The sequence below is a fragment of the Perca flavescens genome, chromosome 1 (genome assembly GCF_004354835.1).
Source record: "Perca flavescens isolate YP-PL-M2 chromosome 1, PFLA_1.0, whole genome shotgun sequence".
Classification (NCBI taxonomy): Eukaryota; Metazoa; Chordata; class Actinopteri; order Perciformes; family Percidae; genus Perca; species Perca flavescens.
Window position 1 is genome coordinate 24,263,716 of NC_041331.1, and position 14,017 is coordinate 24,277,732.

At 39.1% G+C, this 14,017-nt stretch overlaps 1 protein-coding gene across 1 annotated transcript; it reads left to right on the plus strand.

The window, feature by feature from the left end:
* The first annotated feature begins 629 nt into the window (after nucleotides 1-629).
* On the plus strand, nucleotides 630-5,191 carry zgc:162592 (adenosine receptor A2b). The gene is made up of 2 exons (XM_028579430.1): nucleotides 630-1,628; nucleotides 3,605-5,191. The coding sequence occupies exons 1-2, from the start codon at nucleotides 827-829 to the stop codon at nucleotides 3,895-3,897; spliced, it is 1,095 nt and encodes a 364-aa protein (XP_028435231.1). The 5' UTR covers nucleotides 630-826; the 3' UTR covers nucleotides 3,898-5,191.
* Nucleotides 5,192-14,017: the final 8,826 nt, after the last annotated feature.

Here is a 14,017-nt window from a genome sequence, read left to right on the forward strand (position 1 = left end):
ATCTCTCAGAGAGTAGTCACACTAGGACGAGATTGCTTTATAGCTAATAAAGACAGGAGGAATGATTTATGGCATGGGAATTTGTATTAAGATGTACCGGAGATAATACCAACCTATCCCGGAGAAGGCCTACTATGAGCCCCTCTTGTTTGATACCTAAGCTATTTGCCCTAAAGTTACATGTTTTATATTGGTTGCATATCAATCTTACTATGTGCACATACACATGCACATTCATTAGTATATCACTTATACAATAAATACAAGCCATTTTGGACTGATGCAAAATTGCATCTGCCATTTGCAATTCATGCAATATAACCTCAATTGCCTCTTTAGTACTTTAAACTAAATATACAAATAGCAATTTCTATATTTATATTTTGGAAAATGATTTAAGTTGTAGGCTACTGTCTCAATATACTGTACAACGTAAAGCCAATGGCAAGAGTACCTCAGTTAATGTATTATATTAAACAACACACAATAGACTATCAATGAGAGACATATTATACAACACATTATACAATTTATAAAATTACATTTATAACCTTAGTTAAAAAGAAATGATTTAGATACCAGTTAAAGAAATTGCGACACTGTTGCAGGCTTTTTGGCGAGGTAGACTATCACCACTAATTGGACCAGGTGTGCATCTGATTGTTGAGGTAAAAAAGCTACAAGCGGCTGCAGCAGTGCTGCTTTCTAATGTAACTCCACATTTTTGGTTACAGTTTTGCGTAGCCTACTTTAATTGTCTTTCAAACCATTTGTTTTGCCTCTCGTGCCTTATGTTTTTGTCGCACCCATTATACTGTGAGGGAAAATGTATTTAACGCTCAACTTTTCAACTTCTGACGACTCCAACATGTCAGTTGTTGACCCTCAGAGACTGCAGGAGCTGACTCACCGGTCCGTCAAAGTAAGCATAATTATCGTTTTGGGCGTGATGATCACTTTGGGAAATATTGCCGTTCTCTTGGTTATTACTTCCTCCGTGGCTGGTTGGTCAAGAAACTCTCGGTACTTTCTCCTCTCTCTCACTGCTGCAGACTCTGCGTTTGGACTGCTGGTCATGCCCTTGAATCTCTGGGTGAGTCTGCTAAAGGACTACACTGAAGGGCCAGACGCTCTTTGTCATATCGTGGCCTTTTGTAATGCCACCGTCTACTCCACCTGCATGTATACACTGGCCACGATAAGCCTGGAGAGGTACATTGCAGTGTTTTACCCGCTTCAATATTCATATATGTTGACAAGAAAAAGGACACTGCTCCTGATTGCCTTCGCCTGGTGCTTCCCACCCTTTCTACTGTCGCCAATATCATTTCCAGATGGCATCATCGAGGTTCATTTTTCTACTGCGTCCCTGGTTTGCAATCCGTCCTACTCCACAAATGTTGGATACACCCTAAGCTTGACCTGCTTTATATTTTTCCCCTGCTCCATCATCATGACATATGCAAACCTGAGAGTGTGGTGCGCAGCCAAGAGACAGAGACTGAAACTGCGCAAATACAACTGTGCGCGTCGCAGCAGACACAATGTGGCATCCAGAGTGCTTGTGCCTGTGGTGGCAGCCTACTACACCTGTTGGACACCCTGCATGGCAGCTATGATCTACAATGGTAAGCAATGAATCCGACATTTATACACATTTATAGGAGGTGCGGGGGAAGCTTAAAGGAACACGCCGACTTATTGGGAATTTAGCTTATTCACCGTAACCCCCAGAGTTAGACAAGTCGATACATATCCTTCTCATCTCCGTGCGTGCTGTAATGCTGTCTGACGGCTCCAGCGGCATCAGGCCAGCACAGAACATGCAGGTGAATGGTTCCAGCAATCCTACTGCTCCGAATAAGTGACAAAATAACGCCAACATGTTCCTATTTACATGTTGTGACTTATAGAGTCACAGCGTGTACAACAAACAATGTAACATGAGACACAGCCGTCTTCTAACTGTAAACAAACCGGGAACTATATTCTCAGGCGGAAGAATATAGTACTTGGGCGGAGTGATATGCTCGCAGCAAGCCTGTCTGAGAATATAGTTCCCGGTTTGTTTACTGTTAGAAGACGGCTGTGTCTCATGTTACGTTGTTTTTTGTACATGCTGTGACTATACAAATCACAACATGTAAATAGGAACATGTTGGCGTTATTTTGTCACTTTTGTCACAATTGGGAGCAGTAGGCTAGTTGGAACCAGTTACCTGCAGGATCTGTGCTGGGCTAACCTAATGCTGGAGCCGTCAGGCAGCGTTACAGCACGCACGGAGATGAGAAGGGTATGTATAGACTTGTCTTACTCTGGGGGTTACGGTGAATAAGATAAATAAGTCGGCATGTTCCTTTAAACAATAAATGAAAGGGCCTGCCATAGATGACTCCCTTATTCTTCTGATATTGTTGATGGTACTGTTATTTAAAAACAATGCTTCTAACATACAGCCTATTTGTCAAAGTGGATATTGGTGAATACATACTGGATGAATGAATGGATGTCTAAGGCTTTCCTACAGACCCAAATTCCCTAGCATCATGATAAAGGTTCAAATTGACCTGCTCATTAGTGAGAACATCTTGTTTACCACATTTTGGCTCCTTTTCACTCATTTACTTTAATTAAATTTAGTCACTAAGTAAACTAATACAAAGGGGCCTAGAATCATCTGAGGAAGTCATATCTTGAAGAAAACTAGAGAATATTGTAGCTGATTCCTCCTGTTGGTGTATATCTAGACTAGATAGTGTTAACTGTTGTGAAATATATGAAAAGTGCACTTGGATCACACTTTTTTTGTGTAGCCAGGTCTACCCAGTTGATCTTACAATGATCAAAGAAGTGCAAAATTAGTGTGCAATGGCTACATCGTTGTGTATGGCTTTTAGCTTTAGTTGGAGTAATTGTTCTGCTTAAATCACATTTCTGGGTTCAAAGGTAGCAAGAGAACTCAAAGTAAGGATTTGAATATCTACTGTAAGAATTTTTTTATTTTATTTTTTAAAGGCAAGTTTTATGGCTATTTCCCCCTCAACAAATTTCTCCATCGATTTCAGCTGTGCCTGTGAGAAATGGCTGTCAACGCTATTTATGTAATTCTGGGCATGGATATACTGATCCAGGGCCAGCTGTATGACTCAGGCCATATTTTTTTTTTTTTAATAACTTTTTCTTGCCACGTGCTGTCTTGGAGTAATCAAGACTGAAAGTGTAGTCACAGCTGAATATTTTTAGAAGTGATGAAGACATTTTCCAAAGAGGGCGTAATTCATCTGATATGGATGAAAATCCCTGCAAAATGAAGCTGACAGTCTTAACTAAAACTTCAAAGTGATCTGCTAGTGATTCTCACTGTAAAGTGGTTGCTTCCACTCCACCAAATCTACCAGTTAATTTTGTACTTTAATTGTACTTGTACTAAAAAAAATAGATGTATCAATTTATAGACATGTTCATAAACAAGCCATAGCTAGACTGTGTTTGTGTCATTTGTGACCCTTTCATAAAAAAGGTCAACAACTTGTCTCACCCGCTGTCTTGTGTTAACTGTTGACTTCTTGCTCCAGTTAAATCCCCATGTTTTCTGCACTACAGCAGTCTCAGGTAGCAGCGTACCAGAGTGGATTGAGTTTGTGGTGGTATGGCTGCCGACCTCCAATGGTTTCCTCAACTGCATCTTCTACTTCTGGATTAACCGAAGCTTCCGCAGGAAATTCCACCTTGTCCTCCAGAGGCTGGCTCTGGCCCTCTGCCCCAAACTGGCTGACAGCCTAGGGTACTGCAACACTTCAAATACACAGTTTGTGTCAGGAATTCTGGATAAAAACAGTGTCCATGAGCGTTCTTCCAGCGTATCCTCCACCTGCACCCTGTTGAGTTTGGCTTAGAACATCTGCACCTGAAGAGCACCATTGGAATGGACATAGTCAGTGACCTCTGGTGTTCTCTATTGTCGGATCAACTGAAGCCAAGTTATTGACATATCCCAACATAAGGTATCAAGGGTAAGATGTAGACTCATTGTAATGGGTTGCAATGCAAACAGGTTGATACTAAGACAGACTATGATGGCAAGTACTTAAATAACCACTACATCATTGTAATTTGAGTTATTTTGATTATTATACATTTTTCTTATATTTTATCAATTTGCAGTCTAAAAATAGTGTTCAATTGAGCGGAACACAGGCTCAACTTATAACTTATTTAACTTTAAAAACATTTTTTACTCATGCACACAGTCTTGCTAAGATTTAATGTACTGTCAGAGATGGCCTCTTAAACCACCTTTTAGTTGTTTTATAGTTATCAACCTTGTCTGTGCCCCAGAAATGCCAATCATTATTCTGCATACAGCTATATTTTAATAGTGTCAGCTGTTGCATAATTAGACTTGTTGCTGAGGTCAAAACGTTGAACTTTAAACATGAAACTGATATTTAGACTTTAATTCGTGAGACATTTGTGAACTAACATCACTATCCGATTACGGACACTTTGAAGGATTGAGGCCATCTACCTGTTCTTCAATTTAAACAGTGCAACAAAGACCTTGGCATATAACAGCTAGGAGAAGTTAACCTTTGAGTCAAGGCATTTGAGTGTAAGTAAAGAGAAAAGTAATTATGCAGCTACACTGTAGAAAGGTCACCACATGTGTGACGGCAAAAGATAACTTTGGTAAGCTGAGGCTGCGGTTGTTTGTTTTGAGATATTAAGCTCATGAGCTTCCTCTCAGTATCATCTACTACTGGACTCAACTTGGCAATGCCCATGTCATCTTTGTCTGAATAGAGTTAACTGCAACAGTGAAGGTTGATTCAGATTTAAAGTCAATCAAGTTTATAGTTTTCCAAATACATCAAAAGAAACTTGAAATTCAGAAACATTTTATGCAACTTATTTTAGCCTTTGGGTTGCTGTTTGGTGTCCCCATCATTCATGTTTGTGCATAATGCAAATGGTGGCCCCCTCCATGAACTTGTAGAAATGATTAAACTGTGTTGAGCATTAGAAGGTCTGTCATAAATTATGTGAGAACAATGACCAACTCAAATGAGTTTTGTATTGTATTCATGCATTTTGTTATTTCTAAATTCCTAATTTTATAAAGAATGAACAAGTAAGGTTTGATGTTTTGGTTTACAGATAAATTATGAAATAAAGTATTATGCCTTTGAATTGTCTTCACTTAGTCTGATTTAGGTATTTACAAATTCTTCATTAGTGAAAATATCCCATTATTGCTTTACAGATTTATAATGGCATTAGTGTTTACGAATCAGTGTGATTCATAATTTTCTGCTGCTCTCCACATTACTAAATAACGAAGCAGAGCTGTAAAAAGACCAATAAAGAGCAGTGTAACTTACTCATAGTACCTGAATAGTTCACTCCTACTATATAACGGCATGTTACTGCACAAGCTGCTCTGCCTTGTCAGACAAAGCATGGTTTCCTTCCAGTAAACATCACTTTCTTAGTATGCTGTGGATATGTCTTGGGCCAAGTTGATAGTGGGACTGCAAACACCTTTCCAACACTTGTAGATGCTGTTGGTGATTTGTTTTACTGGAGATGGAATTGGAAAGCAAAATTCCTAGCATTTAACGCTTGCAATGTTTCCTCATTCCCTAGTGTACAGAAATTTAATTCAGAGGTTTGTAATAACACTGGCTTGGAAATGAAAGTTTGTTTCACATACATTACCCATGCTGGCCACATGTGTATAGTAGTAGGCCACAGCAGGTGTATGTACTGTATGTATGTCTGTGACTTGAGTGAATTTAGTCCTTAGTTGTCAAAGCTTCAAAACCCTCTCGGGATTCCTTCTGCAGACAGAGAATTTGACACTGACAAATGTATCGCTGCTTCCATGGTATCGTGTGCATGAAAACGAAGCAGGAATTAGATTTTACCACAGTCTCAAGTAAAACAAATGATACTGAATATGTATTCCACAAATAGGTGACCTTTTGGACTAAGTGAAACCACTTATCAGGCATCATGTTTATTCCTGCAGCATCCAAACTAAGTGTTTTTCCAGCTGTTTGAGATTTTTGCCAAGCTAGTCTCCCAGGACATTGGAGTGTTGTGCATTAGCAGCCTCAGCCCTCTTTGAGGATGACAGATAGAAATGACAGGCGATCCAGTCATGGGGAATGATGTCTATCTGAGGGTTTCGTATACTCCCAAACATTTTATTTCTTTTTTATTTCTTTGTTATGCCAAACATTTTTCCCATCTGACATGGAATACAAGACACCGCTATTTAACATGCATGTTCTGGTCTCACACATCTACAACACATTTCTAAAACTTACTTTGGCTTACTATACAACAGATAGACAGGAGTGCAAAAAAGTACAGATGTCAGTTTTGTCAGTATATTGTGTCTAGACATTATTTCAAACCATCTCATTGCATGCAGTATCACACTATCACAGTAAGAATATTGCATGGTGTCTTTCATCATTGCATGTCTTTGCCACCATGTGTGACAGAATTGTTTATTGAGTTCACTGCTGATCTATGCCCATGAAAACCTGGAACACGGCTGAATTCTGCGATTAATTTATTAGAGATGGTGCACCTGTCAGAGTAGCCATTTTAATATATATTTTCGCTGTTTCCGGTAAAAGCCAAATGAAATGACTGGTACACCATATAATAACATCTTGAGGCTGTGGTGCCACCTTGTGTTACTACTAAATATGGCATGGCAACATGGACATGGCCTTTTAAACATCATAAAATGTATAATCATTTATGACTGGTCGTGGTGGTGCTAAATAGAATGAATTGCTGCCATTCTATACTATTGAGTGTGTATTTTGTTTTTTAATTATTCAAGGTTTCTCCATGTAGTTTGTTGGTTGCTAAAATTGTGGTGTTTATGCACATTGAAGTAGTGTTGGAATATTTTTCGGATAAACTAAAACGCTTTATTCTCTTTTTCTTTTCTTTTTAAATCATCAATTTATGTAATGAAAGGGCATCCAGTTCTTGATAAGTCCAGCCTGGTTAAAATAGAATGAATCAATGGGTGTTAATTTGTGCTTTCTGCAGTTTGCTGGTCATGGGCACTCTTGTGGAAGTTGCAGATGGGAAGGCTTTAATTTCAATCAGTGCTTCCTGCTCCTCTTGACAGGAAAATGTAGCTGAGGGAAGCAGGCATATGCAGGACTCAATTATATTTCGCTTTGTGCTGGTATCACACTATAAAATGGAAAAAACAAACAGTGTATAAGCGCGTAACCACATTATCAGGTACCTAAAACCTGTTTACACTACATTTGTAACACAAGGATACCATAGTGTGATTATTCAATAATTTGGCTCACCTCCCTGTAAGTGTAATATGGAGTTATATTACTGTCACTGTTATATTACTGAGCGCATTATTTAAATTTGAGAGCATTTCTCGCTGATATTACGTTCAGATTTCTTGCTCTCACACCCAAATTGTCACTGCTCGTGCTTGGATTTGCTCTGCTTGTGCTCAAACTCTGCTTGGACTCAGATATGTTGTTGTTTGGACAGATTTCCTGCTCTCAGCTTTGAACCTTCTCCTCGCACTCAGGCTGATTCTGCTCGCTTGCAAAGTTTCTGCTCTCCTGCGCGCTTGGATTTTTTTGTGTTATAACCCTGCCAAAAGTCAACAACCAATAGAATGCCAGCTGTAGTGTTGACCAATGAAATGATCCCTGCCCGTTTGTTTTACTTTAGAACGTCTGTTGAGGGCGGCTGCTCTGTAACCAAGTTTATATATCACCGCACCGTTTATAGCTTTATTATAAGTATATGTCAACAATGTGCACAGAATGGTGTTAAGAAATGTCTAAAAGACGTGTTCGTTCTGATTTCTGGAGGAAGGAGGAGGCTGGGGTCGAATTGAAAGTTAACTAAAAGGTTTAATAAACAACACAAAAAACGACAGTCAAGACACAATCAAACATAAAACATGAAACACTGCCAGCAGCAGACTGCAAACATGCTTCCCCTTGTCGGGACACATATTGCAGCTATGCGACATGACAAACAATACACTGTCACCAGCGGACTACAGCAGCTTCCCCTTGCGGGGTCACAGCTGAAGTCCTGTGACATGACAAAACAAATGTTACACTGCAGCTGACAGCAGACTGAATCCATGCATCTCCTTGTGGAGTCACATCGAAACAGTCCTGTGACATTCCCCGGATCATACATTTATTCCCCTACATCTGGGTGGTTTCTCAAATGAAATCTTCCCCTATTGGTCAGATGTCTCTCAAAAGAAAAGTTGTATGTTCCCAATCAGTGTCTTGAGGCTACACCCGGTCACAGGATCTTAATGAGATGGTGTCAATTGTTTCCAAACTACAGCAATACTCGTTCTTTGTCTTAATCACGTCTGGCTCAACTGGCAATGGCTCATAAAGTTGTTTAAACAATAAGTCTTTCTAGCGCTTTTACATTTATGCTAAATCAGCAATGACCTAATCAATTCTTTAGAAGCTTGAGAAGGTGTGAGCCAGACAAATGCTGATTAGGCTTAATCAGTATTGAAACATTCCTTCACTCAGTTACACAACAGTTTACATTTTTTAAAGGTCCAATATGTAATATTTGTACTGTAATAAATCCAGAAATGACACCAATGCCTCATCAGATATTAAGGAAACATGTTAAACTGAAATACTATCTTTTCTGACAACAATGCTAATGTCAGTATTTTTTCTTTTTGAAATTTACATTCCGTGACGGAATTTATGTTTATGTTTTGATCTGTGTGTTGTTATCAACGGCCCAGTTTGACAGGCAGGCCGGGTTGCCAGATATACCTGTAAAAACGTAAACCCAGCACGCTACAGTTGTAACAGTAGTACAGCCATGAAAGCAGCAAACAAACGAACAGGATCAACGGAGATAGATTCTACGTGACATAAAAAAAAGAAAACAGCATGTTTCTAACAGTTGCGTGACCACAGACGTAACAACCCCCTGGTAAATATTGGAGATGTATTTGAAAGATGGAGACAGCTTAGAGCCCTAAAAGGACGCAGAGTTGGCATATTTTCTCCTGAACAGGTAAGCATTAGCTTCAGGCTAATTTATCACAGCTACTAGGGATGGGCATTTGTGTACTCACATTGAATTATATAGCTAGAGTCTCCGAGTTGGTTACTCGCAAAAACAATTGAGATATAGCCAGTAAAGTGATCCCGACTGGTCCTGGCTAACGCCGCCATGCTAACCCTGCTAACTGTTAACGTTACCGGGAGGACCAGGCAAGCAGCCCATGGCTGTTTACAGCGTGTAGCCTCTTCAGCGGCTGGAGCCGACAACGGTGAGTTATTTTAAGCCACGAGAGGGGGGCTGTAAATCGGAAAGAGAGGACTGTGAGTTTGCAGTGTGTTTAGCGATTGTTGCCGTAATTCTAAGCCAATGAAGTGTGTTCCGTCGGCAAGGTAGTGGTATTTTTAGCGTTTCGTATTGTAATTCTAAGCCGAGGAAGTGTGCTTGACTGGCGTGTGGAGAGGACAGTGAGGTTGTTGTGTTTTTAGCGGTTCATACTGTAATTTTAAGTCAAAAAAGTGTGTCTGTCAGTTGGTTACAGAGCTCCGCGTGAGCACGGGCTTTTATGAATGTCAATATAGCCAGCATCTACCGTTAGCTACCCCGCTGTGCTGTGGAGTAACGTCTGGCTATGTGAGACTAGCATCTAACGTTAGCTACCCCGCTGTGCTGTGGAGTAATGTCTGGCTATGTGAGACTAGCATCTAACGTTAGCTACTCCGCTGTGCTGTGGAGTAATGTCTGGCTATGTGAGAAAAGCGTCTAGCAACATTGTTGTGAATGCTGCGGTCTCAGCCTGGCAACCCCCGTGAACTTCGAGTCTGGGCAGGTGTGGGCGGGGGAAACGACTCTCCAGTATTTTGAATTGGTAGTGCAGTAACTATTTTAACCGCTAGCTGCCAGTATTACATACAATATTACATATTGCACCTTTAAGTTACATTTTTTACCTTAAAGTACATTGTTTTCAAAACGTAAGCATAGTTTTAACTATTTACTTCAACAATGGTCGACGCACTTTCACCTGCACCCATCGGGAAACGGGAGAAAGCTTTGAAGAGGGACGTATGAAGTTATGTCCACAACTACGAGGGTGAGTAATAACATAACCTAGCTAGCTAGCTAGCATATGGCACTAGCATATAGCCTAGCTTGATGTCCATAAACAAATAGATGCTCTTTATTGTATAGCTAGATTGAACGACATATGATGGACTGTATGTGTATATGTGATGACCTCACTTTGTATTTTTTCCTCGTTTGGTTAACCATGTTCCTGGGGATTTGGATAATTTCATGTTAGAGCCAGGAGTAAAACCTAAATTGTAATATAACTGAAAGAACACCAGAAACTGGATTGTTTGTGTCAGTTTTTGCATCACTGTTGTGTTGTTCATCAGAATTTAGTCTTCATTCCTTCATATAACATTAGTCTGAAAATGATGGATTCATATCAGTCTGTTTAAAAAGTTGTAACATTAAGTACAATTTCACCACTATAACAAAAACAGATCTAGAAATTATATGGTTTCTTATTTGCTCCTTAAATAGCAGTTATTTGTTTAATTAATACAAAGCAAACTGAACTGAAAAAAAAGTATTTTGTTTTACTTTCTTTTCATCCAGGTGGGGCTGAGGGGCTCGACCCCTGTTGATCTGTGTGTGTCATATCACCAACCCATGATAGCTAGAATTCACCCTGCTACTCCAGATCTACCTACTGTATGGCTGACTACAGACTACAACCATCTGCTCCAGATCTACCTACTGTATGGCTGACTACAGACTACAACCATCTGGTCCAGATCTACCTACTGTATGGCTGACTACAGACTACAACCATCTGCTCCAGATCTACCTACTGTATGGCTGACTACAGACTACAACCATCTGGTCCAGATCTACCTACTGTATGGCTGAATACAGACTACAACCATCTGCAAGTTTTGTTTGTAGTGAACATCATTAAACAGCTGCAATAAAAGTCTCTTGGGTTCATATGGGACTCGGTTGTTCTCCATACTGCATCATACACTATATTATTTGTTTGTTTTGTTATGTTAGTACAGACAACAGTATCATTACATAATCACAGTATATATTATTCTGGTGTACACTGTTGACTTGACTCCATGCTATTGACTATACGTCACTTTAGCTTGCCACTACCTCATAACTTTACCTTAATTGCTCTTGTGTAGTTAATTTATCTTCTACTAGTTGTATATACCTCCTATTTAATTGAATTATTCTTAATTTGTGTTGCAATACCTGAATCATCCCTCTTATGAACACTAGGCTTATCTTTATTCATAACCCTGCTCACAAACTCACCTGAACCTGGGTCATCTGTTTGCCAATATCAATGTTCCTGCTACAGTAAATCCTACAGGCAAAGTGTACTGCTTCACCATAGTATGAACCTTACACTTTTTAGGTTTTGTGTCAAATATTGTGCAATTTGTTATGAATTACTCACTGTTTTGACAAGGTAAATTAAAGCTATTTACCAAGTGTCAGCTCTGGTTAATTTAATTGTACTGTTTTTTTTTTTTATAAATGTTATGGAAAATGAAAAAACAATTTGCCTTGATCAGGGTTTTAATTTGTTGCAAATATAAACATTGTTTTAATAATCTGTATCTTATTGCTCTGAAAAACTACAATGATTTAAATATCAATGATACTTATCAACATTTATTGAATTGATTGAATATATGGGCAGACATTACAGGCACCTATTCATGTCAACAGAGAAAACAATAGTTTGTTCTCTCTTTTATCACTTTGATTATGCAGGTGATGGTGCAGAAAAGGGTGAAGTCCTTGTAGATCTCTGGCAATTTGAGGACAGACCGATCCAGGAACCCTCCACTGTTGTCTTTGTATAGTGTGCTCCTATTAAAGACAAATTCATAGACATCAACACATAATATATTAGGTGTACATAGTTTTCTTTAACATCATTACTATCTTACCTTACCTTCTCTGATTTGGTTTTGTGGACATCAGTAATTTTCTCTCCCAGGCCTGGTTGTGCACCCTGTGAATTTAAGCAAGAAACACAAATGATAAGTTTATGTAACATGATTTTACTATTATATTTTTTTTACAATTACATTATTATCAGACTTTCCAATCTTCTTGGTTTGTGCCACTGCTGCCTGTCCTCTGCACACAGGTGAGTAATGTACTGACTGGAACAACACTGGTCCATGCACATAGTGCAGCTGTGATGCAGCTCAACAGGGGTACTTCAGTCACACCTGGAAGAAGAGAAACAAACAAACAAAATACTTGTTCTTTTCTGCTCAGTTTGCTTTGTATTAATTAAAGAAATAACATATTTAAGTTGAAAATAAAGCATATCATTTCTAGATCTGTTTTGTTAGTGGTGAAATTGTACTTAACAGACTGGGTCTGTGTACTTTTTCGTTCATTCGATTTTCATTTCATAAACAGGTATTAAAAAACAAAACAAATTGTTATTTGATTTTTGTTTTAAAATACAAAATTTGAAATTGAAATACAAGGCGTTTTTTCCTTTTCATGGCCAAAAGGGGATGGGAGAAATTTAAAATATGCTGTGATTTTCATTTTCTATTTCATAACAAAAAAAAACACTCAAATAGAAACGAAAAAAGGCTTGGTTTTTGATGATCAGATCATGGGGATCAGACCTCCGGTGCTGGGTCGAATATTCTAATATTAGCTGCTGCAGCTAGCTAGCAACTAGCCACCAGCCCTGTGCCCTCGGTCCCCGCGGTTCGTTCCCCAGTGCTGACTGACTCTGGTCCGTCTGCAGAGCTGGCGTTACCCGCTCTAGCGGACTTGGGAATCTGCCGCACTCGTGATTTATTCATATTTTATTTTCTTTGCAGATAGTGATACGCTATGATGCACTGATGTCAGACAGGCTTGCTGCTGCTGCTTTTAGTCTGAGTCTGTGAGATAACCAAACTTCCTTTGAATATAACGTGCATATAAATAGACGGAATAAATCAAAGTCCCCGGAAATAAATATAAGTATATACAGTATATACATACATATGTATTTAGGCTATTGAACTATAATGACTAATGCCTATATATGTATTGCCTCATTTATGTATTTCATGTTCTATTTCATAGCCATATTTATTATGTGAAGGCTACAGTTTCCCTTAACTGCAGCCGGGACATTCTAACGCTTAACGTGAAAAAGCTTAACGTGGTTTAATGTACCTAAACAATGATCAATCAGATATCAGTCAGTTATCAGTCACATAACATCCATAATAATTTGACTTTGGGTTAGATTTTTTGACAGTTTTCAGTGGTTATGAGGAGCAATATGAGAGAGAAATTTGGTAATCATTGATCGCTGACATTTTCTACAATAAGGAAAATCTATTTGTTTATGGACATCAAGCTAGGCTATATGCTAGCGCCATTATGCTAGCTAGCTAGGTGCTTAAGTTATGTTATTACTCACCCTCGTAGTTGTGGACATAACTTCATACGTCCCTCTTCAAAGCTTTCTCCTGTTTCCTGATGGGTGCAGGTGAAAGTGCGTCGACCATTCTGTGCACATTGTTGACATATACTTATAATAAAGCTATAAACGGCGCGGTGGTATATAAACTTGGTTACAGAGCAGCCGCCCTCAACAGACGTTCTAAAGTAAAACAAACGCACCCTCAACGGGGCAGGGATCATTTCATTGGTCAACACTACAGCATTCTATTGGTTGTTGACTTTAGGCAGGGTTATAACACAAAAAAATCCAAGCGTGCAGGAGAGATCCGAGAGCAGAAATTTAGCAAGCGAGCAGAATCAGCCTGAGTGCGAGGAGAAGGTTCAAAGCTGAGAGCAGGAAATCTGTCCAAACAACAACATATCTGAGTCTAAGCAGAAAGTTTGAGCACAAGCAGAGCAAATCCAAGCACGAGCAGTGAATATTTGAGT